General features: G+C 46.9%; 1 protein-coding gene across 2 annotated transcripts in view; it reads left to right on the top strand.

Moving 5' to 3' along the window:
- Positions 1–27,327, top strand: part of LOC138295349 (uridine-cytidine kinase-like 1) — a 224,947-nt gene that overhangs the window by 108,464 nt on the left and 89,156 nt on the right. For both annotated transcript variants that reach the window (XM_069233582.1, XM_069233583.1), the window contains exons 4-5: positions 7,747–7,917; positions 24,328–24,399. In XM_069233582.1, coding sequence (XP_069089683.1) covers positions 7,747–7,917; positions 24,328–24,399 — 243 coding nt within the window. The remainder of the gene's footprint in view (positions 1–7,746; positions 7,918–24,327; positions 24,400–27,327) is intronic.

The raw sequence follows: 27,327 nt of genomic DNA, 5'->3' as shown, positions 1-27,327 counted from the left end.
AGATGACATGGCACCAGTGTTGCACGAAGCCCTTCCTCCGGGCTATCAAACCATCACACAAAACTGTATAGGCAAGAGAGGAGGTGGACTAACTATTATATTCAAACAGGCAATGAACCTCCGTAAAACAGACAACATCTCCATACAAGGTTGTGAAGCCCTCCTTACCAGATGCCACCCTACTCCAACTTCCTCCTGTAACTTTCTCCTCCTTTACAGACCTCCACCTAACAACTCCACTTTCCCAGATGCTTTTCTTGACACAGTCTCAAACCTTATTACACTATACTCCAATCCATGCATTCTTGGGGATCTAAACATTTGGTTTGACAAACCCAATATGCCCCATCCAAAAGCTATCACCGCTGGCCTAGTCGCACTGAACCTACATCAGATTGTACACAATCCCACACACACCGCTGGTCACATCCTAGATGTCATTTTTGCTAAGCCTGAACTCGTTACTATTCATAGCATCACACCAACCACCTGGTCAGACCACCATATGATAACTTTCTGACATACAACTCCACAAATCATCACATCCCACAACTACTTACATACATACACCTATCGACCATGGAGCAAACTCAATTTGGATCACTTAGAAACACAACTAACAACAAACACAGATCTAGATACAATCAATTCTGTACCAAAACTTTATGAGTGGCTACAGGAAGCTTTTGATGTCCTAATACCACTCAGAAAAACTAAACATGACAAAAGAAAACCAACACCTTGGAGAAACACAGAACTTAAAAAGATAAAGCAACAAATCAGAAAGTTGCAGCGGACCTGGCTCAAAACAAACAGTCAAGACAAACTGCAGCTACACAAACTTAACAGGATATACAAATCATCAATCAAAAAAGCTAAAAAAAGATACTACTCAGACAGAATTCAAAATGCTCAATCTACAACCAAGGAATTTTATAAAATTCTCAATAAATTTCGGAAACCTACATGCATGGAAGGAAGTCATCCCACCACTCAAGATTTCACAAACAAATTGGCAACTCACTACACAACCAAGGCAGACACATTGGACTCCTATTTAAAACAGAAGAAAACCATCAGCACCAACCCCTTTACTAACATACCCTTTAAGAATAAACCATCCCAACCTCTACAGTCCTTCAAACAAATATCCCAGGATGAATTCATGGATTTGGTCAAAGCAAGCAGACCTTCTGGTTGCCCTTCTGACCCTTGCCCGCCACAAATCTTCAAGGACATCCTGCTATCTACTTCTGCTGCCGCACCTGTAAGAAGAATCATCAACAACTCTAACTTCAGGAACAACTACAGACCAATCACAAATGGACCTTTCCTGGGCAAATTGATAGAAAGAGCAGCATTCGCCCAGATGTCACAATTCATTGAAGACAATTCTATACTTTCAGACTTCCAAACTGGATTCCGCCCAGGAAGAAGCACTGAATCGGCACTCATGGCAATCTGGGACGATCTTAAAAACGCAGTCGACCGAAACGGAGTTGCTGCACTACTTCTCTTGGACCTCTCAGCTGCCTTTGATACGGTTGACCATGACACCCTAACTCAAAGACTCCACGAAGCCGGCATACAAGGGATTGCTCTCAACTGGATTACTTCCCATCTCCAAAAAAGAGCGAATATCATCCACTCGCCCCCCTTCTCGTCCGAACCCTACCTCACAAAAGCAGGGGTCCCCCAAGGGTCAATCATCTCACCTTTGCTTTTCAACATCTACATGATATCTTTACCAGAACTGATCAATGATTTCCATCTCACATGCTACAACTATGCAGATGACACACAAATACTAATTAAATTAGAAGACCCCCAAAACATTGAAGACTCCCAAATCTTCAGTTGCCTCAGAGCCGTTGATCAGTGGATGACCTGGAGCCATCTCAAACTAAATACCTCCAAAACAGAAATACTCATATGTGGTGACTGGAAACATTATGACCCTCTGTGCGTCTGGCCTGACAATCTCGGACCACCTCCTCAATTATCCAAGGAAGTTAAAAACCTAGGAATCACCATGGATTCCAAGTTAACTATGTATGCCCAAGTAGACAAATTAGCACGCACAAGCTTCATCACCTTAAAGACCTTACGACGCATCTTCCCCCACCTCGGATTTCCACACAAGGTGCAAGCTACTATCTCGCATGTACTATCCAAACTGGATTATGCCAATAGCCTCTACCATGGATCATCTCTATCTGTTATGAAAAAACTACAACGTATCCAGAATTCCGCAGCCAGGCTACTACTACATATAAAGCCGCAAGCCCACATCTCCCCTGCCTTGAGAGCACTACACTGGTTACCCGTTGCCAGAAGATGCACTTTCAAGCTGCTTTGTATCACCCACAAAGCTATACATGGAACAGGACCGCTTTTTATCAGAAAGAAAATTACCAAATACATACAACAAAGAACCCTCCGCTCAAGACTGGCACCCCGCCTTTGAACACCACCATACAAGAAAAAGACTATAGGTGGTACATCCTTCTCCGTCCAAGCAGCCAAACTATGGAATTCATTACCCCCAACTATAAGAGCCACAGATAACTTTCTTGTCTTCAGAAAACTACTCAAGAGTTGGCTCTTTCCTTCATAACCACCTTTTTCAAACAACTATGAACTGCATATGCCTATGTGGATAAATATTTTTTTCAGATTATATGTATATTTCTATTTATTTATAGTTTCTTTGGAAAATATGTATTGCTACTGTCATAACAATAAAATACACACACGCTCTTTAAACCTGTCGTAAGTATTTTTTACCCATGATTCTAATTATGTATTGTATGTGCGTGTGTGTGTGTGTGTATATATATATATATATATATATATATATATATATATAATATATATATATATATGTGTATGTATGTGTATATGTTGTTTCTCTGCTTGGCATGTTCGTGGATCATTGCATGGCTCCTGGTTTTTGGGTTGTTATACTAGATATCTGTGAATTCCTGCTCTCTTCTTATCACACGTATCTACTCATCACTCCTATGTCATGTCTCTATCAAACTATCCTCCATTCTCACTCTGACTCATCCCAAATCCCTTCTACCACTTTCATCTCCTAAATATCTGTGCCTAAGCTCTTCCCTCCACCTCCAACTCACCAAACCTCACTCTACCTCTGTGACCTCCCACACAACCCTACTAAACTCTCCTGCATTCATCTCACCCTGCTACTATGCTCTCCCTAACCCTTCCACATACTCTTCCCCTTTGAGTAAATGAAGGATATACTCCCAATTAACACTTCTGGATTTCTTTCCTCCTCCACTCCTCCATTACTCCAGTCAATCTAACTAACAAACTCTCATATCCGCGGCTCAAATTAACTCATAATAATACTAAAACTGTACTCATTATTAAACGATACTAATCCATCACTAATTCTTGTTGGGTTCCGGAGTAGCGTGCTACTCATCGAAAAGCGCTTCGCCTCGTCAGGGGTAGTAAGCGCTATATAAATACGATTACAATACAATACAATAGTCCAGTCTGCTTGTGGTTAGGGCCTTCATGATGGTATGTCTGGGGTCCAGTGGGAGCCACTTGAAGATTTTACATAAACTGCGGTGGATGTGCAAGTATGAGGAGGTGACAGCGTCAATCTGAACTTCATGATGAAGTTGATGTCCATGATGAAGCCTAGTTTCCTAGCTTGGTCGGTTGGGGTGCGTGTGGGTCCAAGATCGTCTGGCCACCAGGTGGAGTTCCAAGGTGACCTTTTATTCCCAAAGGTCAGCACTTCAGTTTTGTCGGTGTTGACCTTGAGTCACTTTTCTTTCATCCAATTGGCCATGCTGGTCATGCATTGTTTGAAGTTTGTTGTGGCAGGGACAGTGTCTTCTGAGGGGTAAAATGAGCTGGTGTCCGCTTTGGAGATGTTGATTCTGTGGGATCTAATTGTCATGGGTTCCTTTTAGTGCCAAGATTGGGCACCCATGTTATAGTCTTAAGGCCCATAGCCTGTGCCTTTAAGACATGCATGCATTTTATGCACTTTTATTCATTGTATTATATTTTTGCACCGCTTGCTTTTCAGCCTGTTTTTTTTTTATATTTTATCAGCTGCCTGTCTCAGAAAACACCCTTTTTCGTGTTCTACATTTATCCGATTCATTTCGTTCTGTGCCCTGCTCAAGCCTTTTCTATTTATACAGGATAGTTTACTTAGTACTGCTGCTCCAAGAGTACAGAGTCAATTTTCTGACCTTGGACATACAATCATTTCAGGCCTGTTCCCAGAACACAACACGTTTTGCTTTATAAATACCACATAGGCCTGTGAAGGTTAGAGGGCATTCCAGCCAGCCAGCTAACTTATGCTGAACGCCACGTCGTCCACAGCTTCGCTGATCTTGGCCTTGTCTTTCCAGCCATCCCGGAGGATTGCCAGCAGGACAGCAGGCAGACCCTTGCCTGTCTCTTCAGGTATGGGGGTCGGGCTCCTTCCATAAGACCGGGATGGGCAGAAGGGCTAACACTGTTACGCTCTCATTTTAGAGAATAGGGTGTAGATAGGAATTCTTAGCCTCATGATTATTTCAGGACGTTTGGACTGTTTATATGTTTTACTCTAATGGTCACAATCATCACTGTTATGTTTCATCCTCTTAATAATCGCAGCTCATGTTTTTTTTTTAATCATAGAATGCAGTTGCTTCCATAAAACACCTTGAAACTTGGCCTGCAATTCTTTGTCTGCCTTTGCATGTGTGAGACGTGTAACTGAGAGAAACAGGTGTGGTCTGTCTACCACAACTTCCTGAGGCTGCAGCAAATCACCTTTACTTTCTAGGTTTGGGTAAGATGCTGCTAACAAGCCGAAAAGCTCAGGCTGCCAGCTTCCAGCCAGTGTGGGCCTGACTCGGTCACCCACACGCAGTGCTGCTGCCACCCAAAACTAAGCAGTCTTAACACCAATGCAAGAGTCCTACGACCTGATGATGTTATTCAGAGGAATGATGTATATGTTGAAAAGTGTGGGGCTGAGTGATGATCCCTGTGGGACTCTGCAGATGAAGTCCTTGGTTCTGATGTGAGCTGCCAGAGTTGAGTTCTTCCAGAGAGGAAGGAGGCTATCCCTTTTAGAGCTGGTCCTTGTATTCCCGTTGTGGGTAGTCTGGCAATGAGCGTCTCGTGGGAGACTGTCAGAGGTGCCGGAGAGGCTGAGGAGGATCAAGGTGGCAGTCTGTCCATGGTCAAGGATGGTGTGTATGCCATCTGTGGCAGCAGTGAGGGCCGTTTCGGTCCTGTGGTTGTTTTGGAATCCTGATTGCGAGTCATCCAAAAGTTTATGGCATTCTAAGTTGTCAGAATTGTCTTTTGATGATCTTCTCAATGACTGGCTGGTAAAGGGAGCAGCGCGATAGGTCGGTAGTTGCTGAGTACTTCGCGGTCGTTTGAGGGTTTTTTGAGGAGGGCGGTGACTTCGGTCTGTTTGCAGCTATCTGGGAAGGTGACGGACTTGAGGGAGGTGTTGATGATGGAAATGAGTGCAGCTCTGATTGTGACTCTTCCAAGGTTATAGATATAGTGGGGGCAGGGCTCTGTGGGCACCCCTGAGTGGACTGTCTTCATTATTGCTGTAGTGTCCTCGGTGAATAGAGGGTTCCATGTTGTAAGTTGGTAGTCTTTGATTGATGAGGTTAGCAGGCTGGGAAGGTTGATAGGTGCTGGCTGTAGTTTGAAGTTTCTGTAGATCTTGGTGATTATTTTATGGAAGAAATCAGAGAGCTTGTTGCAGAGTTCTTGTTGTGGGGATGATGGTGTTGGTTGTGGCTCTTCGGCTGGTGAGTTCCTTGACAATGGCGAAAAGTTCCTTGCAGTTATCGGAGCTAGATTTGATTCTCGGGATCAGCGCCTTTTTCTTGGTCTCTTTCACTTGATGGGGACGGTGTCTAAGTGTGGTGTGGCTTTGTAGGTGTTTCTTCAGGTGGTTCCTTAGGTGGTTCTCCATGTCCTTTCGAGTTGTTTGCAAACTCTCTTGGATTCCCAGAGGTCAGCGTTGTACCAGCTAGCTTGTTTGTTTGCTGTATCTTTTGGGTTCGATGTTTTTCAGTTGCACCAGGGTATTGGTGCAGAAGGTGATACAGTTGTCAAAGCTTTCTGTCGTTGGTGAGGTCTAGGTAGTTTAGTTGTGGGATGTTGAGCCACTGCATTTCTCACTTTCTTCCAGCAGTGACTTGGGGTGTTACTAAACTCTGTATGGATGGTTGGTGGCCCTGTTATCTGGAAGTGGACAATGGAGTCGTCCGTCCAAGTGACCAGAGATATGGGTAGGGCCTTGTATAAGCTGAGTGAGGCCAATGTTCTGTAGACTTTCGAGCTAGTCCGTGGAGTTGGTGTCCATGCTGTCGTCGAGATGAAAGTGGAGATCATCTAGGAGTATGAAGTCTTTGGTGCCCATGACGAGGGAATTGCAATGAGGACAGTGTGGAGGTTGCGGAAGTGGATGTGAGGTCCTGGAGGCCGGTAGACGAGGATGTCTTTTGATAATTGTTTTACTGTCTTTTTGAAGCTGGAATGTGCATGTTTCCATAAAAATAGCTTCTAGTGCGTTGTAAGAGGTACACTTGATGGTGTCACTGTGGATGATGGCAAGTCCTCCCTCTGGTTTATGGGGCCAGTCCTGGTGCAGGATTATTAATCTTGTAGGGATGGCTGCTGTGATGTCTGACGCCGATGTGGGGTTGAGTGAGATTTCTGTGAGGAAGAGGAGGCGCAGTGCGTTGGAGTCTGAGGTCCCATATCTCGGTGAAATGCTTGCCGAGTGAGTGTGTTGAGTAGCATGCACATGCGAGTGAGTGTTGTGTGGGGGGGGGGTGCTGTGTGAGTGCGGATCGCGAGTTCTGACTCAGTGAGGAAGTCGCTGTGTATGTGTTGGCGGTGGGAGCAGGTGTGTGGAGGCACGTGAAGTGGCAATGCGAGCAGGTAAAGGGGCACGCCGTGGACTGGGGTGCGTCTCCCCAGCAGCATCTATGGTGGCATCTAGGGTTGCGCAATTGGAGTTCGTCTGTGGTGTAGCTGTTGGAGGCATTAGGACCAGGGATCCTGGCGCAGCCTACGCGCGGATGGGCTTGCCTTTGCTGCTCCTTGGGAACAAGAGAGAGAGAGAGAGAGGGAGGGCAGATAGAGCAGACGGCACAAACAGAGACAGCAGTTACCGAGTCGGGGGCAGACCGAGCAGCTAACAGGCAAAAAGCAGGAGACCCGACACCAAGACGAGTCAGAAGGGCAGGGTGAGGTCAAGGTCGCACTGAAGCAGAAGAGAGATGGCCACCTCTCTATTTAGCTCCTTTCCCTTTTACTCTCCACCTCCATGTCAGATAGAGCAGTTTATCTTTTATGATATTTATCTCTATTTATCCATTTAGAAGTCATTCTAAGCCACCTAATCTGTTTAAAATGTAGGACTTTTGTTTGCATGCAGTGACAGAATGTTTATTCAGTTTCATATTTGATGTGATAAGAGCAACTCATAGTTTAACGCCACTTAACATTATTATTTTGTGTATCTTCTACATATGGCCTGGTTATGCCTCCTTTCTTTTTTTTTTTTTTTTTAAACAGTCTTTTTTTTTGTACCTATGTCTTGAATTTGTTGTCACTGTGCTCTTGCTGTCCTTCCTTTACTGTGTTTGCTGCTTCTCACTTATCTTTCATGACTCTTAATCTCTCCATTGATTAATTCCCTCATTCTGTGTTCACTAGGTGTTGAACAAGGAGGAAGAGGAACAAGCTGCCAAAAATGAGTACAACTTCGACCACCCAGATGCCTTTGACTTTGACCTGCTAGTGAATGTTCTGCGGAAGCTGAAGAAAGGGAAGAGTGTGAAGGTGCCTGTGTACGACTTCACTACGCACAGCCGGAGGAAGGACTGGGTATGGAGCAAATGTCCCCGCGCCTGCCCGCGTGTAAAAGGGAATTCCATGTATATCTGCACCGCTCACAGCCGCAGTAAAGAGTGTGTGTGGGTGTGTGCGAGCGCCCAATTACAGCGGTTCTGAACACTTTAACTTCTGTAAACCCAAACTGAAGCATTACTGGAATCCGGGGGCCCCCTACTGAGAAATTACTGTAAGCCGGGGACCCTGGCCTGAGCAATTTCTATTTAAACAAAAATACAGAAACACAAATTTGTCAAATAAGTACACAAATGATTAAAAAGTGTATGTGATCCACAATCCAATATGGAAAAATCGAAATTTTAATTTTCATAGGAAGATTAGACTTTTTGTAAATTTAGCATTTAGTTCTAAAATATGAAGAAATATGCTATACTCTGGTACAGCACTTTGTTTACCCGCCATTCCCCCCCCCCCCCCCAAAATGTGTGCTTTTTTTTGTCCGTGCTTCAGTTGAGGCCACCCATCATGCGTGCATTGGGTTTGTGATACTTGTGCTGCTGTCACCAATGGAGCTAAATATGCCAGTTTACGTTTTAGTTTCTAATTTCAAATTCCTTCACATTTACAGAACTTCTTAGCATTTTAAATCTTGCGTCGTTCTTCGTGTACAGTGTATAATCTGCTGATATCTGATTCCCTAAACAGTCGCTAAATAGGTGTCACGGACCCCGGGGGTCTGTACACCACAGTTTAAGAACCACAGTGTTATGAAGTAGTTCCAAAATATTGATGCCCATTGTAGTTTTCTTGTGCACTGAGTATAGTGGTGCCCATTCACATAATGTCCTGGTTCAGTGAATTCAGCTGAGCTGTTTAGCATTTAGTAATGTGAATTTATTGTCATAATGCACTTCGGCATCTGCTATCAGTAGTCACTGACGATTCGGTCGACAGCCACCAAGCCCACCTTCCGCACTGACAAGCCACAGTACTTTAAAGATCCGTGGGCCATGCATCCACCAGCTGTGCAGGCCACATGCTCAGCAGTCTACTTCTGTACATCACTTCCTCTGCTAGACTCAGGACCCCTGTAGTCATGCTACAGCCTTCCAGAGTGAAAGTAAGTTACATAGGATAGTATTAATGCTCGAATGCCTCTTAGCTTTGGCATAATCTTAATTGTCACTGCATAGATTGTGTGTAATGCAACTGAGTCAATGAATGCATTGGTGATTTAACTCCCTGTATATTAATAATAGTGGAAGTCGAACTAGGAAAGTATGAATGGCTGAGCTGACATGACCTAAACCTGTGGCTCAAGGGGTGCTTCCATTAATAGTACCAGTTACCTCAGAAGCAGTATGCATAACTGAGTTTTTGCCAACTTTTCTAGAGCTGGAATACACTGGTATCCAGGTTCAACTGACTGAGATCATGAACGAGAACTGAATTAGTTAATAGTGGCTATGGTAACTGATCTTCAGTATCATAATTGATATTCTGAAACACATAACTGAGACTGGCATATTGATATAGGACGACACCTTTGCTCAAGGGGATTAGCGCAAGGCCTGTGGTGTTGCGTACAATTTCAATTTTCAGAACCCTGATAATTGCCCCTGCCATGTGGAATTGATGCTAGAATGCCCTAATTGGGTGACTGGGAGGAGAGGCAGACTGTCATTAAAAGAAGAGTGTAGGAGAAATGCATGATCCCTGGTTCCATGTCCTAAGAGTGAAACATTCCCCCTTCTGATGGATACTCCTTACTGCAGATTCCACACTGAGAATATTCTCAGATGTCGGAGTGTGCTGGAAAAGCTTTTCACCTGCAGTTGCTCTCCAGCACCATGAGGTGGCACTATCTGGCCCCATCCGCAGCTCAGCCTGCTGAACGTTTCACGACATATAATAAGCACCAACCCCGCATGCTAACATTTTCCTGATTTTCTGTGTGTAATCAATGCTGTCTGGGTTGTTGTCTGTGTTTCACCAGTGAAAATGTCTGTGCTTTCGACATCAAGTAGCTCACTTGTACCTATCGCCTCCCACCTGAAGGTTTTTAGGGTTCAATCTCTGCCTTAATTACCTTAAGCAGAGGTGTCTATCATATCGGCCTGACATCGGCATGTGGTGTTTTTGATCTGACCACAATGCCACGGCTTGGAATTTGGATACCCTCATGTACCTGGAATCCAAATTGTGTTTGGGCAAGTTGTGCTCCCCTTTTCACATGCATGTAAGTCTTCTGTGAGGGAACAATTGGCCAAGACATCTTTCCACAGAACATACATAGCACCATCCACTTATTCCTCAAGAAAACAGTCCTGTTTTTCATTCTTCCTCTATGCCAGGCTCCTCCTTTTCCTCTGAGCAGATTCCAAAGCTGCTGAAGATTGAGCCCCAGGGCCTGATTTAAATCTCAGCGGACAGGTTACAATGTTGACGGATTTCCCGTCTCCAAAAATCTAAATCCCATAGGCTATAATGGGATTTAGATTTCAGTGGGCAGGATATCCGTCACCACTGGGACGGAGTAACCCATCCTTCGAGTTCTAAATTAGGCTGAGTATTTCCTATTCTGCCGCCAGACCTCCCGCTTTCTGTCAGGCCACGTTTGAGACATGTAGAATGGCTTTGGTACTCGTTCTGTCATTTGCCCAGGTAGTGACGCTTCTTTTGGCTTTACAATTCTGTCAGCTTTAACCCTAATGCTTCCACGCTCAGCGCTTTCATGAGTTCCAATGTCTGTGCCTAAAAGGAGGTAAGTGCCGTCAGCTACATCTTTGATGTCTCCCCAGGTGCTGGTCATGGACCACACTCAATCCTTATTAGCATACCCTCAAAGTCAGCTGAGACTATCCAGATGGCCCACAAGAAGGACAAAGCTTGCCTTGATGAGAAGGTCCTACATAAGGCCAAAAAGTTGCCCAGATGGAGGAGTTATTCAGATCTGATTCCAAAGCCATAACCACGGCCAATTCAAACTATGGCCACATGGAAGATTATCTGTTTCCTCTGTCATAATCTACTGCTGACCTTTATCTTGATTTGCAAAATGCCAATGACCTGGACACCTCTCTGGAAGAGGACATCCCTACCCCATCTGGGGCCCTTACGGAGGACATTTTATCCTTTACTACAGTGGTGTGTATTGTAGCAGAAACTTCAGATTTGATTTTACACTTTGAGGATCCAAACTCAAACATTTTGATAAGTTTGCAATCTAATTCTTTGTCAACCCTTGCCCCTTTTTAATGAGGTTCTTTTGAAACATGCCTGGGAAAATACTTATTTGATTCTAGCAGTCCACAGATAATTTTTCAGTCTCTATAGACCTGTTCCGGGTGACCAAAATTCTTATTGTCGAACCCTTCCCCAAAGAGTCTGACTTTATGCTGACATGTCTGGATGCATTCTCCTAGATTTTAGGTAGATGTCCAAGCCACTCTGGACATGCTCTTTGATGTTGAGATGCTTTCCAGTGAAAAATGCTAATTCCTGTCTGGCACAGCAGTTCCATCGCCAATACAGGAAGTTCAGGGGCTCAACAATCCCAGCAGGGACAACCCCCTCAACAGGTCCAGTACCTCTGCAAATGTACCACTCCTTTCACAGCAAAGTTGGATCGAGCAGTCACCATGACCAGCTGCAGAAGCCGATTGTGCCACTTTTGTCCTTTGCCAGATCTGCTGCCACATAATTTCAGTGACACTCCAAACCCCCACATCTCCTTTCAGAGCCTCTCTTCAGATCGCCCGTTTGTCACATTGTGCTTTCTGCCACACGCCTCTATTGTGGAGTCAGTGGGTCTAACCCTGGAGAGCAAAGGGACCCTTAGAAGTGATGCCTCTGTAAGAAGGGAACACAGGAATTTACGCCCTTTACTTCTTAGTACCCCAGTTATGACACAGGTCAGGGCTCCATCAAGGATATTCACCTTCTGAACTTGTTCGTTTTGCAGAGCAAATCAAGATACTGTCTCTGAGCCAGGTTCTGCTGGCCTTGAACGCCGGATTGGTTGGAGCCCCCGGACCTCCAGGATGCCTACTTCAGCTTACATTTCCTCCCATTTACAGAATTTACCATGGATTAATCCTGCACTCCCAGCACTGTCAGCTTGCAATCTTGCTGTTTAGGGTGATGACTGCAATTCATGTGTATACAAAAGTGCTGACAGTTGTGGTGGCTTCACTGAGATGATCTGGAGTCCTATGTTTCTGTACTTGGATTAAAGGCTAGTGATGTCATTAGTCCTGGTTGTGGAACCTCTTTAGCGCACGATGACTCTTCTCCATGACTTAAGTTAACAATCAGGCCTAAAAGTCCCACCGCATTTCAACTCAGCGTTTGACCGTGTATTAGACATGTCCTGCCCGAAGGTCTTTCCTCCTCAGAAAATGATGAATATTTGGGAGATGATTCCTAGAATTGTGACCTCTCCCAATATTACTCTTGCACACCCTGGTGGTCTTGTGTATTCTGTTGCCTCTGTACGCCAGATGGTGGATAAGGACCCACAATTGTACATGTGGCGGCAATGGCTCCAGTGCCAAGAAAGTCTCGTCTCCGTTGCAGATCTTCCAGCCAGTTCAGCCGGACCTGCACTGGGAGCCCAGTCCCTTCCAACCTCAAGATGGGTCATCTTTTAAGCCCCATGCAAGTGCAGTCTACCATATTTAGATTCTTCCTTTCTGCGCGGGGTTGCATAACTCGGCGACAACAGTGAGGGGGCCCGTGTTCCGCATCAGAGCAGCATCTCAGTTTAAATGAGCGTTGAAAGCATTTCTCCCTTCAACATTCAGATCCTGTTGGCCAGCACCACCACAGTCCTTGTCCGCCGTACACCAATAGGACTGCCCCAAATGCTACTTCAATTAGGGAAGAGTTGGATACTCACCTCTTTAAAGATCACGGCATCACAATACATTAACTATCCACAACCCAGCTACCTCTCCTCTCAATCATTGACTTTGTGCTGGTCTTTGACCATGTACAGCGCTCGGCTCCCAATACACATGGCTACGTTATTTTGACAGACACAATTGTGTTGGGTCATGGACTCTGTTTTGATAGTCCATTTCCCTCTGGCAGTAGGATTAGCGGAGGGTTTTTTCTCTGTGATGGCTTCTCGCTGGAGGATCACAAGCAGGAATGGGACGGAGTTGACATCTTCAGATTGTGGTGCACATCTGTGGATCTCTTCAACATGGCCTAGAACAGGAAGCGCCTCCGTTTTGTGCCAAAATTCCTGAGGTAGATGCAGGAGGATAGTGCTCAGTTTATCCTGATCAACCAGATTGAGCAGGGAGGATTTGGTACACCCGCCTGTTGGGTACCTTTTCTTCTCCTGCTCAGGGTGAACCTGTTTTCTCAGCAAGACGAATCCCTAATCTGCGGCTTCACATGTGGAAATTGAGTGGTTCCAGGTAGATGTTTTTTTTTGGTTTTTTTTTTGCCTCCCCGATGGAGCTGCCGACATTATTTTGCTCACTAAATAACCTGCTACGAAATCCCCATTTATGCGGGTAGTTGGAACAAGATTATGCAGTGGTGTTGTAAAGAAATGGCTCCCTGTTGCAGTTACCCCCCACTTTTTGCCTAATACTGATGCTGACTTGACTGAGAAGTGTGCTGGGACCCTGCTAACCAGGCCCCAGCACCAGTGTTCTTTCACCTAAAATGTACCATTGTTTCCACAATTGGCACACCCTGGCATCCAGATAAGTCCCTTGTAACTGGTACCTCTGGTACCAAGGGCCCTGATGCCAGGGAAGGTCTCTAAGGGCTGCAGCATGTATTATGCCACCCTAGAGACCCCTCACTCAGCACAGACACACTGCTTACAAGCCTGTGTGTGCTAGTGAGAACAAAATGAGTAAGTCGACATGGCACTCCCCTCAGGGTGCCATGCCAGCCTCTCACTGCCTATGCAAGTATAGGTCAGTCACCCCTCTAGCAGGCCTTGCAGCCCTAAGGCAGGGTGCACTATACCATAGGTGAGGGTACCAGTGCATGAGCATGGTACCCCTACAGTGTCTAAGCAAAACCTTAGACATTGTAAGTGCAGGGTAGCCATAAGAGTATATGGTCTGGGAGTCTGTCAAACACGAACTCCACAGCACCATAATGGCTACACTGAAAACTGGGATGTTTGGTATCAAACTTCTCAGCACAATAAATGCACACTGATGCCAGTGTACATTTTATTGCAAAATACACCCCAGAGGGCCCCTTAGAGGTGCCCCCTGAAACTTAACCGACTGTCTGTGTAGGCTGACTAGTTCCAGCAGCCTGCCACACTAGAGACATGTTGCTGGCCCCATGGGGAGAGTGCCTTTGTCACTCTGAGGCCCGTAACAAAGCCTGCACTGGGTGGAGATGCTAACACCTCCCCCAGGCAGGAGCTGTAACACCTGGCGGTGAGCCTCAAAGGCTCACCCCTTTGTCACAGCCCAGCAGGGCACTCCAGCTTAGTGGAGTTGCCTGCCCCCTCCGGCCACGGCCCCCACTTTTGGCGGCAAGGCTGGAGGGAACAAAGAAAGCAACAAGGAGGAGTCACTGGCCAGTCAGGACAGCCCCTAAGGTGTCCTGAGCTGAGGTGACTCTAACTTTTAGAAATCCTCCATCTTGCAGATGGAGGATTCCCCCAATAGGGTTAGGATTGTGACCCCCTCCCCTTGGGAGGAGGCACAAAGAGGGTGTACCCACCCTCAGGGCTAGTAGCCATTGGCTACTAACCCCCCAGACCTAAACACGCCCTTAAATTTAGTATTTAAGGGCTACCCTGAACCCTAGAAAATTAGATTCCTGCGACAACAAGAAGAAGGACTGCCCAGCTGAAAACCCCTGCAGAGGAAGACCAGAAGACAACAACTGCCTTGGCTCCAGAAACTCACCGGCCTGTCTCCTGCCTTCCAAAGAACTCTGCTCCAGCGACGCCTTCCAAAGGGACCAGCGACCTCTGAATCCTCTGAGGACTGCCCTGCTTCGACGACGACCAGAAACTCCTGAGGACAGCGGACCTGCTCCAAAAAGACTGCAACTTTGTTTCAAGAAGCAGCTTTAAAGAACCCTGCAACTCCCCGCAAGAAGCGTGAGACTTGCAACACTGCACCCGGCGACCCCGACTCGGCTGGTGGAGAACCAACACCTCAGGGAGGACCCCCGGACTACTCTCCGACTGTGAGTACCAAAACCTGTCCCCCCTGAGCCCCCACAGCGCCGCCTGCAGAGGGAATCCCGAGGCTTCCCCTGACCGCGACTCTCTGAAACCTAAGTCCCGACGCCTGGAAAAGACCCTGCACCCGCAGCCCCCAGGACCTGAAGGACCGGACTTTCACTGGAGAAGTGACCCCCAGGAGTCCCTCTCCCTTGCCCAAGTGGAGGTTTCCCCGAGGAAGCCCCCCCTTGCCTGCCTGCAGCGCTGAAGAGATCCGTTGATCTCTCATAGACTAACATTGCAAACCCGACGCTTGTTTCTACACTGCACCCGGCCGCCCCCGCGCTGCTGAGGGTGAAATTTCTGTGTGGGCTTGTGTCCCCCCCGGTGCCCTACAAAACCCCCCTGGTCTGCCCTCCGAAGACGCGGGTACTTACCTGCAAGCAGAGCGGAACCGGGGCACCCCCTTCTCTCCATTCTAGCCTATGCGTTTTGGGCACCACTTTGAACTCTGCACCTGACCGGCCCTGAGCTGCTGGTGTGGTGACTTTGGGGTTGCTCTGAACCCCCAACGGTGGGCTACCTTGGACCAAGAACTGAACCCTGTAAGTGTCCTACTTACCTGGTAAAACTAACAAAAACTTACCTCCCCCAGGAACTGTGAAAATTGCACTGTGTCCACTTTTAAAGTAGCTATTTGTGAATAACTTGAAAAGTATACATGCAATTGAAATGATTCAAAGTTCCTAATGTACTTACCTGCAATACCTTTCAAACAAGATATTACATGTTAAATTTGAACCTGTGGTTCTTAAAATAAACTAAGAAAATATATTTTTCTATAACAAAACCTATTGGCTGGATTTGTCTCTGAGTGTGTGTACCTCATTTATTGTCTATGTGTATGTACAACAAATGCTTAACACTACTCCTCGGATAAGCCTACTGCTCGACCACACTACCACAAAATAGAGCATTAGTATTATCTCTTTTTACCACTATTTTACCTCTAAGGGGAACCCTTGGACTCTGTGCATGCTATTCCTTACTTTGAAATAGCACATACAGAGCCAACTTCCTACATTGGTGGCAGCGGTGGGATACAAGACTTTGCATTTGCTGGACTACTCAGCCAATACCTGATCACACGAGAAATTCCAAAATTGTCATTAGAAATTGATTTTTGCAATTTGAAAAGTTTTCTAAATTCTTAAAAGACCTGCTAGGGCATTGTGTTAGATCCTGTTTAGCATTTCTTTTTAGAGTTTAAAAGTTTGTAAAAGTTTGAATTAGATTCTAGAACCAGTTTTAGATTCTTAAAAAGTATTCCAACTTTTAGAAGCAAAATGTCTAGCACAGATGTGACTGTGGTGGAACTCAACACCACACCTTACCTCCATCTTAAGATGAGGGAGCTAAGGTCACTCTGTAAAATAAAGAAAATAACAATGGGCCCCAGACCTTCCAAACTACAGCTCCAGGAGCTGTTGGCAGAGTTTGCAAAGGCCAACCCCTCTGAGGATGGCAACACAGAGGATGAAGATAGTGACTTGGAGGAAAATTCCCCCCTACCAGTCCTATTTAGGGAGAACAGGGTCTCTCAAACCCTGACTCCAAAAATAGTAGTCAGAAATGCTGGCTCCCTCACAGGAGGGTCCAGCCTCTCTGAAATCACTGAAGGTAACTCCAGTGAAGAGGACATCCAGTTAGCCAGGATGGCCAAAAGATTGGCTTTGGAAAAACAGATCCTAGCCATAGAAAGGGAAAGACAAGAGATGGGCCTAGGACCCATCAATGGTGGCAGCAACATAAATAGGGTCAGAGATTCTCCTGACATGTTGAAAATCCCCAAAGGGATTGTAACAAAATATGAAGATGGTGATGACATCACCAAATGGTTCACAGCTTTTGAGAGGGCTTGTGTAACCAGAAAAGTGAACAAATCTCACTGGGGTGCTCTCCTTTGGGAAATGTTCACAGGAAAGTGTAGGGATAGACTCCTCACACTCTCTAAAAAAGATGCAGAATCTTATGACCTCATGAAGGGTACCCTGATTGAGGGCTTTGGATTCTCCACTGAGGAGTATAGGATTAGATTCAGGGGGGCTCAAAAATCCTCGAGCCAGACCTGGGTTGATTATGTTGACTACTCAGTGAAAACACTGGATGGTTGGGTAACTGGAAATGAAGTGTAGGACTATGTTGGGCTTTATAATTTGTTTATGAAAGAACACATTTTAAGTAACTGCTTCAATGAAAAGTTGCATCAGTATCTGGTAGACCTAGGTCCAATTTCTCCCCAAGAATTGGGAAAGAAGGCAGACCACTGGGTCAAGACTAGGGTAACCAAAACTTCCACTGGGGGTGACCAAAAGAAAGGGGTTACAAAGCCTCCCCAGGAGAAAGTGGGTGACACTAGAAACAAAGAAAAAGAGTCCCCTGTAGGCCCCCAAAAACCAGACCAGGTGGGTGGGCCCAGAGACACAACCCAAAACAAAGGTGGGTACCAGGGTAAGAGCTGGGATGCCACTAAGGCATGGTGCCATAACTGTAAACAGACAGGGCACCACACCAAGGACACTTCTTGTCCCAAAAACAAACCCCCTAGCAAAATCCCAGGGGTGACCAGTGTAGCCATTGGGGATGACTCCTCGGATGAGGAGGTCTTCATAGCCTTCAACTGGAAAAAGGGCCCAACAGGTGAGTTGGAGATTCCAGAGGGAAGTAGACACTTCCACCACCTACAGGTGAATGGAATCCCAGCCACTGCCCTGAGAGACACTTGTGCCAGTCACACTATTGTGCATGACAGGCTGGTGCTCTCAAACCAGTACATCCCAGGTGAGATGGCCAGAGTAAGAGTTAGCCCAGACAGGGTCACTAATAGGCCTGTGGCTCTTGTGCCCATAGAAGTGGGTGGAACTTTTAGCTGGAGAAGGGTGGTAGTCAGTACAGACCTCCCCCTTGATTGTCTCCTTGGAAATGACTACCCTGAGGTTAGTCAGAGCCTAAGAGAAGAACTGGTCCAGGGCCAGTCCTCTCCCAAGGATTCTGGAGTGCCTGCCTCTGCAGTAAATGCCAGTAGGCCCCAGAAGAAAAAGAAAAGGAAACAGAGTAGGAAAGGTGGACAACCTTTAGCCAAGGTTCCAGCAAGCCAAGGAGATTCTGCTCCAGTAGGGGAGAACTCCAAAAGTGGCTCTGATAAAGTCCAACCTGACCCACAAGAAGTCCTGGCTAGTCAGGCAACTGTTAAGTCTGAGTGGGTGGCTCCTCAGCTAACAGAAGAAAGAGTGGAAGAAGGGTGTTTACTACAAGATGTGGTAACCCCCCACTCTAATACAGCAGACAGGCACCCTGAACCCAAAGGAGCCTGTAACTTAGCCCCTTCCCTTGTAGGTGAAGAGCTAAAGGTGTGGTTCTGGGCACTGACAGCTGTCAGTGGCCTCTGCTGGGTGTTAGCCTTTATGGCTGCACTATCCTTGGCATGGTGGTCAGACCCCATGCCAAATAGCAAGTTAGGCCCCCTGACCCTGTTGGTCATGGTGGGGTTACTCCAGCTCTGGGTAACCTCTTTGGGTAAGCTAGGGGTGACCCTGGCTAAGATAAGATTAGCAGAGGTGGATACCTCTGACCTCAAAATAGAGAGAATGGGTGAAGACATAAAAAGCACAGACAAGAGGCAGTTCAGACTAGGTCCTATCACTGTGGAAGTGGGTCAGTTCCCCAGAGGGAATGACCTGAACAGGAGGATGTAAGGCAGAGTAGGCCCTGCAACAAACCAGCCATTTCCTCTACTCTTCCTCGCCTGACAGACTAGGAAGACTCTTCCAGCGTTGGCTGAGTCTCCTGGCCTGTGGGCTGGGGGGGGCTTGTGTAAAGAAATGGCTCCCTGTTGCAGTTACCCCCCACTTTTTGCCTAATACTGATGCTGACTTGACTGAGAAGTGTGCTGGGACCCTGCTAACCAGGCCCCAGCACCAGTGTTCTTTCACCTAAAATGTACCATTGTTTCCACAATTGGCACACCCTGGCATCCAGATAAGTCCCTTGTAACTGGTACCTCTGGTACCAAGGGCCCTGATGCCAGGGAAGGTCTCTAAGGGCTGCAGCATGTATTATGCCACCCTAGAGACCCCTCACTCAGCACAGACACACTGCTTACAAGCCTGTGTGTGCTAGTGAGAACAAAATGAGTAAGTCGACATGGCACTCCCCTCAGGGTGCCATGCCAGCCTCTCACTGCCTATGCAAGTATAGGTCAGTCACCCCTCTAGCAGGCCTTGCAGCCCTAAGGCAGGGTGCACTATACCATAGGTGAGGGTACCAGTGCATGAGCATGGTACCCCTACAGTGTCTAAACAAAACCTTAGACATTGTAAGTGCAGGGTAGCCATAAGAGTATATGGTCTGGGAGTCTGTCAAACACGAACTCCACAGCACCATAATGGCTACACTGAAAACTGGGATGTTTGGTATCAAACTTCTCAGCACAATAAATGCACACTGATGCCAGTGTACATTTTATTGCAAAATACACCCCAGAGGGCCCCTTAGAGGTGCCCCCTGAAACTTAACCGACTGTCTGTGTAGGCTGACTAGTTCCAGCAGCCTGCCACACTAGAGACATGTTGCTGGCCCCATGGGGAGAGTGCCTTTGTCACTCTGAGGCCCGTAACAAAGCCTGCACTGGGTGGAGATGCTAACACCTCCCCCAGGCAGGAGCTGTAACACCTGGCGGTGAGCCTCAAAGGCTCACCCCTTTGTCACAGCCCAGCAGGGCACTCCAGCTTAGTGGAGTTGCCTGCCCCCTCCGGCCACGGCCCCCACTTTTGGCGGCAAGGCTGGAGGGAACAAAGAAAGCAACAAGGAGGAGTCACTGGCCAGTCAGGACAGCCCCTAAGGTGTCCTGAGCTGAGGTGACTCTAACTTTTAGAAATCCTCCATCTTGCAGATGGAGGATTCCCCCAATAGGGTTAGGATTGTGACCCCCTCCCCTTGGGAGGAGGCACAAAGAGGGTGTACCCACCCTCAGGGCTAGTAGCCATTGGCTACTAACCCCCCAGACCTAAACACGCCCTTAAATTTAGTATTCAAGGGCTACCCTGAACCCTAGAAAATTAGATTCCTGCGACAACAAGAAGGACTGCCCAGCTGAAAACCCCTGCAGAGGAAGACCAGAAGACAACAACTGCCTTGGCTCCAGAAACTCACCGGCCTGTCTCCTGCCTTCCAAAGAACTCTGCTCCAGCGACGCCTTCCAAAGGGACCAGCGACCTCTGAATCCTCTGAGGACTGCCCTGCTTCGACGACGACCAGAAACTCCCGAGGACAGCGGACCTGCTCCAAAAAGACTGCAACTTTGTTTCAAGAAGCAGCTTTAAAGAACCCTGCAACTCCCCGCAAGAAGCGTGAGACTTGCAACACTGCACCCGGCGACCCCGACTCGGCTGGTGGAGAACCAACACCTCAGGGAGGACCCCCGGACTACTCTCCGACTGTGAGTACCAAAACCTGTCCCCCCTGAGCCCCCACAGCGCCGCCTGCAGAGGGAATCCCGAGGCTTCCCCTGACCGCGACCCTCTGAAACCTAAGTCCCGACGCCTGGAAAAGACCCTGCACCCGCAGCCCCCAGGACCTGAAGGACCGGACTTTCACTGGAGAAGTGACCCCCAGGAGTCCCTCTCCCTTGCCCAAGTGGAGGTTTCCCCGAGGAAGCCCCCCCTTGCCTGCCTGCAGCGCTGAAGAGATCCGTTGATCTCTCATAGACTAACATTGCAAACCCGACGCTTGTTTCTACACTGCACCCGGCCGCCCCCGCGCTGCTGAGGGTGAAATTTCTGTGTGGGCTTGTGTCCCACCCGGTGCCCTACAAAACCCCCCTGGTCTGCCCTCCGAAGACGCGGGTACTTACCTGCAAGCAGACCGGAACCGGGGCACCCCCTTCTCTCCATTCTAGCCTATGCGTTTTGGGCACCACTTTGAACTCTGCACCTGACCGGCCCTGAGCTGCTGGTGTGGTGACTTTGGGGTTGCTCTGAACCCCCAACGGTGGGCTACCTTGGACCAAGAACTGAACCCTGTAAGTGTCCTACTTACCTGGTAAAACTAACAAAAACTTACCTCCCCCAGGAACTGTGAAAATTGCACTGTGTCCACTTTTAAAGTAGCTATTTGTGAATAACTTGAAAAGTATACATGCAATTGAAATGATTCAAAGTTCCTAATGTACTTACCTGCAATACCTTTCAAACAAGATATTACATGTTAAATTTGAACCTGTGGTTCTTAAAATAAACTAAGAAAATATATTTTTCTATAACAAAACCTATTGGCTGGATTTGTCTCTGAGTGTGTGTACCTCATTTATTGTCTATGTGTATGTACAACAAATGCTTAACACTACTCCTCGGATAAGCCTACTGCTCGACCACACTACCACAAAATAGAGCATTAGTATTATCTCTTTTTACCACTATTTTACCTCTAAGGGGAACCCTTGGACTCTGTGCATGCTATTCCTTACTTTGAAATAGCACATACAGAGCCAACTTCCTACAGGTGTGTTGAAAGGCTTTGATTCCCTTTAAGTCTCGCCGCTCTGATGTCCTGCATTTTGCATGGTCTCCTAAATAGCTGGGGCTAGCAGAGGCTACAGTTGGGGATTATCTAACTACCCTGTTGGGTTTCATGTGTCTACCTGATCTGCCATAATTGCTTAGGTTTCCTTTAGCAGCACATTTTCGGAAAGGTTTGCTTTACCCGTTTTTTATCCCACTCAGTTCATTTTTCCTCAGTCGATGCACATTTGTCCATTTAGACTTCTTTTAAGCTACCATTGTTTGTTGCAAGAACTCCTGCACCTAGGGTTGTAGGACTTCATGGCCTTTCAGTTCAGCAGCCTTTCATTTTTTCACACGGACTAGATGGTCATCTGCGCCTGCCCAGCATTCGTGCCTAGGGTTGTTTCGGCGTTTCACATGGCTCACTATGGTGATAAATTTCTATAGCATAACTAATGCCCGTAGGCGTCTTTACGCTGGGGTCCGGCGGACTGAGGAGCAGCAGCGCTACAACATGATAGAAAACAGCCAGGTTTTTAAATGCTTCCTAAAGATACTCGAGTCCGATTGTCCTCTAAGGTGCCTAGACAGCCTCTTCCACAGAAGAGAGGAGTAGGCAAAGCTTCTACCTCCCCAAGAAACTTTCTTCATCTCGTAGATGGACACCATTTTGGCTGTTACGGAACGCAGTTGTCTATACTTTATGCAAACGTTACGGAGTGGTTACTCATCCAGCTACCCTTGTTAAACCGTTTTGACACTTCTTTGACATCACTTGTGATTGACACTACTACCTGAGTGCCATCAGTGTAGGGGATAGATGAAAAACCATGTGACCTGATCAACTTAGCCAAAGGAGCCACACAAATATTGAACAGTGTCGGTCTAAGCGGCAACACTTGCGGGACACCACATGACAGGGGGAAAAAAAACAGGAATCAAAATCCCCACACATAAGAGATTGCTCCCTATCTGAGAGAAATGAACAAAGGAGATCAGAGGTCGGGCCACGTCAACCTATTTCAACCAGTCGTTCCTTCAGGACCGCATGGCTGACTGTGTCAAATCTAAAAGGATCAATGTGGCCTCTTCCCCCTCTGTCTATAAGACATCAAATTTCCCCCGTGGCCACAATCAAAGCGGACTCAGTACTATGGCCATTTCTGGACCCGAACTGGGCTCCATCCGAAGATCCTTGTTGGTCTAGGTAATCAGAGAGTGCAGTATTCAGATCCCTCTCAAGAATCTTGGCAGGCATAGGGAGGCATGAGATGGGATGATAATTCTGCGTCTCGCCTGCATCAAGGGAGGGTTTTTTTAGCAAGGGGAGGATGGAAGCTTTTTTCCAGTCGGATGGGAAAATCTGCACCTCCATAATTGTGTTCAATAAGGGAGTAAGCTGAATAGCTACTATCTCGCCTACCTTGTGAAGAATCTTTCGGGGGTCGGGCGGGGCTCCAGATTCGGTTGCCCTTATCCCTATATACCAGTCTTCTGACTTTCTTTTCTCCGTGCGTCCCACAAATGAGGAGGAAAGGCTGCACAGACAAGATCCCAGGCGCCTGATCTGGTACTACATTTGACAGGAAAGAGTGGATGACCAGCTCTTTGACAACTTTTCTGGACCAAGAAAAAGCAACGTGTGATCAAATACACCATTTCAAGTTGAGTCACTCAGTGTACGGCGTGTTGATATGCCTCCCCCAAGTAAGTTAATTTGAGGTCATTAGTGCTGACTATGCTAAGACCATGGCTGCTTTCACAGCTCTCAGAGGTGTTCTGATGGTTGCAGGGAACCTACGTGGTCATCCCTACATACTTTGGCCCCACATCACTGCCTCGCAGCGGAAACGCGCACTTTGCTAGGACTGTGCTGCATGTCTTCATTGAGTTAATTGGCACTAGACATTTCCACCGCCCAAAATATATTGTTTTACGATTCATTCTTAAGGTGAGAAATCTGCAGGCAAATACGTCAATCCGAACTAAAACCCTCGCTAACGATAGTTCTAGGCTATACACAATCTTTCTGAAGATTCCTCACCACCCTTCCTGCTCCCCTGATGATCAGTGCTGTGCATAGTATTATATACTTTAATGTTGCAGCTATTTATGTTCTTTCTTTTCTGCACACAGTGCGGAAAAAGTCTTAAGAACTGATTTCAGCGCTCAGGTTATCACTTAGATTACACTGGTGTCATGTGCGGTGACGGTGTTCCTTCTGCAGCTGTGTGATGCCGTTGAAGATCCACTGCTGGGTAAAAGCTTTGCTTGACCAGCCTGGTAAATATTCCTAAGGTGAGGAATCTATAGGAATGTTATGTGTATGCCCAGTATATGGTTACCTGTGTTAAGTAACTTTTACATTAGTGCTGTAAGTTTTTCAGCTATTCAAGAATATTTCTTTCAGTGCCTATGAAGTAGACATAGGTGTTTGTTTGCAGTCCTAGAGCACAATAGTAGGGGTGGTGGGTGCTATATAAATGCTGCAAGTCAGGATAGTTCCCGGAATGACAATTCATTTGCTCCTCTGCTTAGTGCCCATGCAGTCTTGTTGTGAAATTGATTTGTACTATCTTGAGGATTCTGTCCAAACTTCATTTGTTTACTATCACGTGTTAGTCCAAGATTTAGCTTCATTACAATAGCTAAGTTGGCTATTTGTTAAAAAGAATTACAATATTTTATTTGATCTTTTTTACCTGTTTCCTTTGCTTTTAGAAAACAGTCTATGGAGCAAACGTTGTTATATTTGAGGGGATACTCTCTTTCGCCAACAAGGAGCTTCTGAAGGTATGTATTCGGTGCCCATATTCCAGAATAAAATGTGTGTAGAGGGTTGAGGGGACCATAGGTTGTCATGAGTGGTTATCTGATAGTTGTTTTCCAACCACAAAAACGCATTGGCCAGGAAATGGCAAGGAGTAGCCTCTCACTGAAATATATGTACACTAAGCAATCCTATTTTACATCCTTCAACATGAAAGACACAACTTGCTTGCCTATAATGTTGAACAGAAAATCTGAATTTGCTTTCTTGTCCTGAAAAATGTTTGTTGGAAAAGTAAGACTTTCTGTTTTGGCAGAAAGTGATGATGAATTCTGAATAAGTGTCTTAAAGTTGGTCTTGTGATTTAAATTACTTCAGTATGGGTGTAGACTATTTCGACTATTGGTCAGAGATTCTTGTTGTTTAAAATATTTGCCTTTTTGAGGACCTCCATTTTTTTTTTCCTTTTTTTTTTTTTAAATATATTTTATTAACCTTTTGTTGCTTTACATTTATACGTTTGCTCGAGTTAACAACTTGCATTTGTTGTATGTGAGCATTAAACAGTCTGCATTTGTGACACACATTATACAATTTTAGTTACTTATTACTTTGGTATTGTTAACATTTTCTATGCATTCGTTGGTACTTGGTGTTGATATACCCAACCCTATGACGAGCCGTGCTATACACTTCGCAATCTTATACTATCAATTTAACTCATATATGTGATCAGTCAACTTAAACCCGTTCTACTCTGTACTTTAAATAGGAGAATGAGAGCGAAGCAAACTGAGAAAAAGAAAAAAGAGAGAAAAAGAAAAATACAAAAATGGATAGAGAAAAAAAAAGAAAAGGGGGGGGGAAATAAGCAAGATAGGAGAACAACTTTACGGCGTTATGTGGGTGGGATTTGTAGCTAACGGTGTTTGAGGAGTTAAAGCATGTCAGCATGTAGGGGGAGGCCAGGCGCACCATCGCGAGAGGGGGGACAACAGGCCGTTCGCTTCATCTCCGTATCCAATGGTGATATAGTATTTGGTGGCTCGTTGGTTTCTGTTTCGCGTTCCTCAGTGTGGGCTCTACGAGTGTTCAGTTACCCCATGGAATTCCCTGGGGGTCCCATCCCATAGGTCAATCCACCAAGATGTGCTAAGTATCTCCCACCATTCCCATTGGGGCTGCTGCTCTCTTGCATAGTCCATCCCAGTTCGCCACTAAGTCTTCCCAGGCCAGGGCAATAGGAACCTGACGGATGCCCTTGGCCTCCTCCGCCTTCAGGACCTGTAGTTCAGCCCTGGACCATTTCGTAACATCCTTTTTCCAATCAGCCAGTGAGGGGTGGTCTGAGGATTTCCAGCCCTTTGAGATCAATCTTTTGTAAAGGGCCAGGGTTAGGTCCAGGAAACGCCCTCTTACTTTCCCGTTTAATGCTGCCGGCCTGAGACCCAGTAAGCACAGTTCCGGGGTAGGGAGTAACTCCGTAACCGAATAGCTGGGACAGAATAGACAATATCTCCTTCCAACCAACCTGAAGCACTGGGCACCCCCACACCATATGGTCAAAGTCTGCCTCACCCCCCCGACATCTTGGACACGCCCTGGGGGGCCCCCCGTATATACGGAATAGTCGGTGCGGTGTTAGGTACGTTCTGTGCAGGTAATTATATTGGATGTATTTTAACCGCGCATTCCGTTTGATCGTCTGGGGGTATGCCAATGTTTTGTTCCACTCAGGGTCAGACAAGTCCCGCCCAATCGTGCCTTCCCATCGCTCCCTCAATGACTGCAAGGGATCTAATATGGATTGTAACTGGGTTCGGTATATTTTGGTTATCAAGTGGGGCTCCTCCCCCGACGTCAGTAGGAGGTGCAATACTCCGTGAGGAGTGGGTTCAGCGTTTATCGTGCACCAGTGGTCCTTCAGTGCATGCACTAACTTCCCGAAGAGCAGGAACTGACCCCGGGGAACCCCCACACCCATTAGATCAGCAAAGCCCCTCAGTACCCCCCCCTCGAATAGTCCACCCACTGTCTCAATCCCTGCACCCGTCCAGGGACCGAGTCCCAGGCTTTTCGGTCCTTTCCCCCCAGACTCCATAATCAGTGCCGAGAGCGGTAAGGCCGGGGAGTATGGTGGGCCCACTCCTACTCTCTTCGCGCATCTCTTCCAGCATGCCATTGCGACTTTTAACATCATGTTGTTTCCAGGCAGGACTATTTTCTTGCCTGTCATGTGTGTCGCAATCCGTGACATGTCCATTACCCCCTGGGTTGTCCACAGGTCCAGGTGTCCCTTGCCCGCCAGCCAGCCGGCTACCCACTGTAGTTGGGATGCCAAGTAATAAGCCTCAAAGTCGGGGGCACCCAGTCCTCCCATGCGGGTCGGCCTACAAGTGGTCGTGAGTGCAGTGCGTCTACGTCCATTGTCCCAAATTAGCTCTCTGAGCAGTACGTTCAAGTCACGGAACCATACCGGAGGGATCAACAATGGTAAATTGACAAAGTAGTAGAGGAGTCTTGGAAGCATGATCATTTTAGATAGTGCCACTCTGGCCATTATTGATAACTTCAGGGAGCGCCAAAACCCTACCGAGGACCTCAAGGATCGAGTCGCTTTGCCAAGGTTACCCTCCCTGAGATCTTCCAATTCGTGGAATATTTGAATACCCAAGTACCTGAAGGACCGAGGGGCCCAGTTCACGTCTGTCGGGCATGTTGGTGGGCGCTCGCAACCTGCAGTCAAAGGGAACACGTATGTTTTGCCACAGTTTAGGCGCAGTCCCGAAACCACCCCGAAGTCCTCCAGTGCCCCAAGTGCCCAAGGGATACCACTGGGACCGTCCCTAAGATAAATTAATATATCGTCAGCGTAAAGGGAGACAATGTGTTCAGTTGGCCCCCACTCGACCCCCCTACCAACACCCCCCTCCCTCAGCCGAGTCGCCAGG

Source organism: Pleurodeles waltl, chromosome 5 (genome assembly GCF_031143425.1).
Source record: "Pleurodeles waltl isolate 20211129_DDA chromosome 5, aPleWal1.hap1.20221129, whole genome shotgun sequence".
Taxonomy (NCBI): domain Eukaryota; kingdom Metazoa; phylum Chordata; class Amphibia; order Caudata; family Salamandridae; genus Pleurodeles; species Pleurodeles waltl.
The sequence above is the reverse complement of the archived record's forward strand: the minus strand, read 5'-3'. Positions and strand labels throughout refer to the sequence as shown.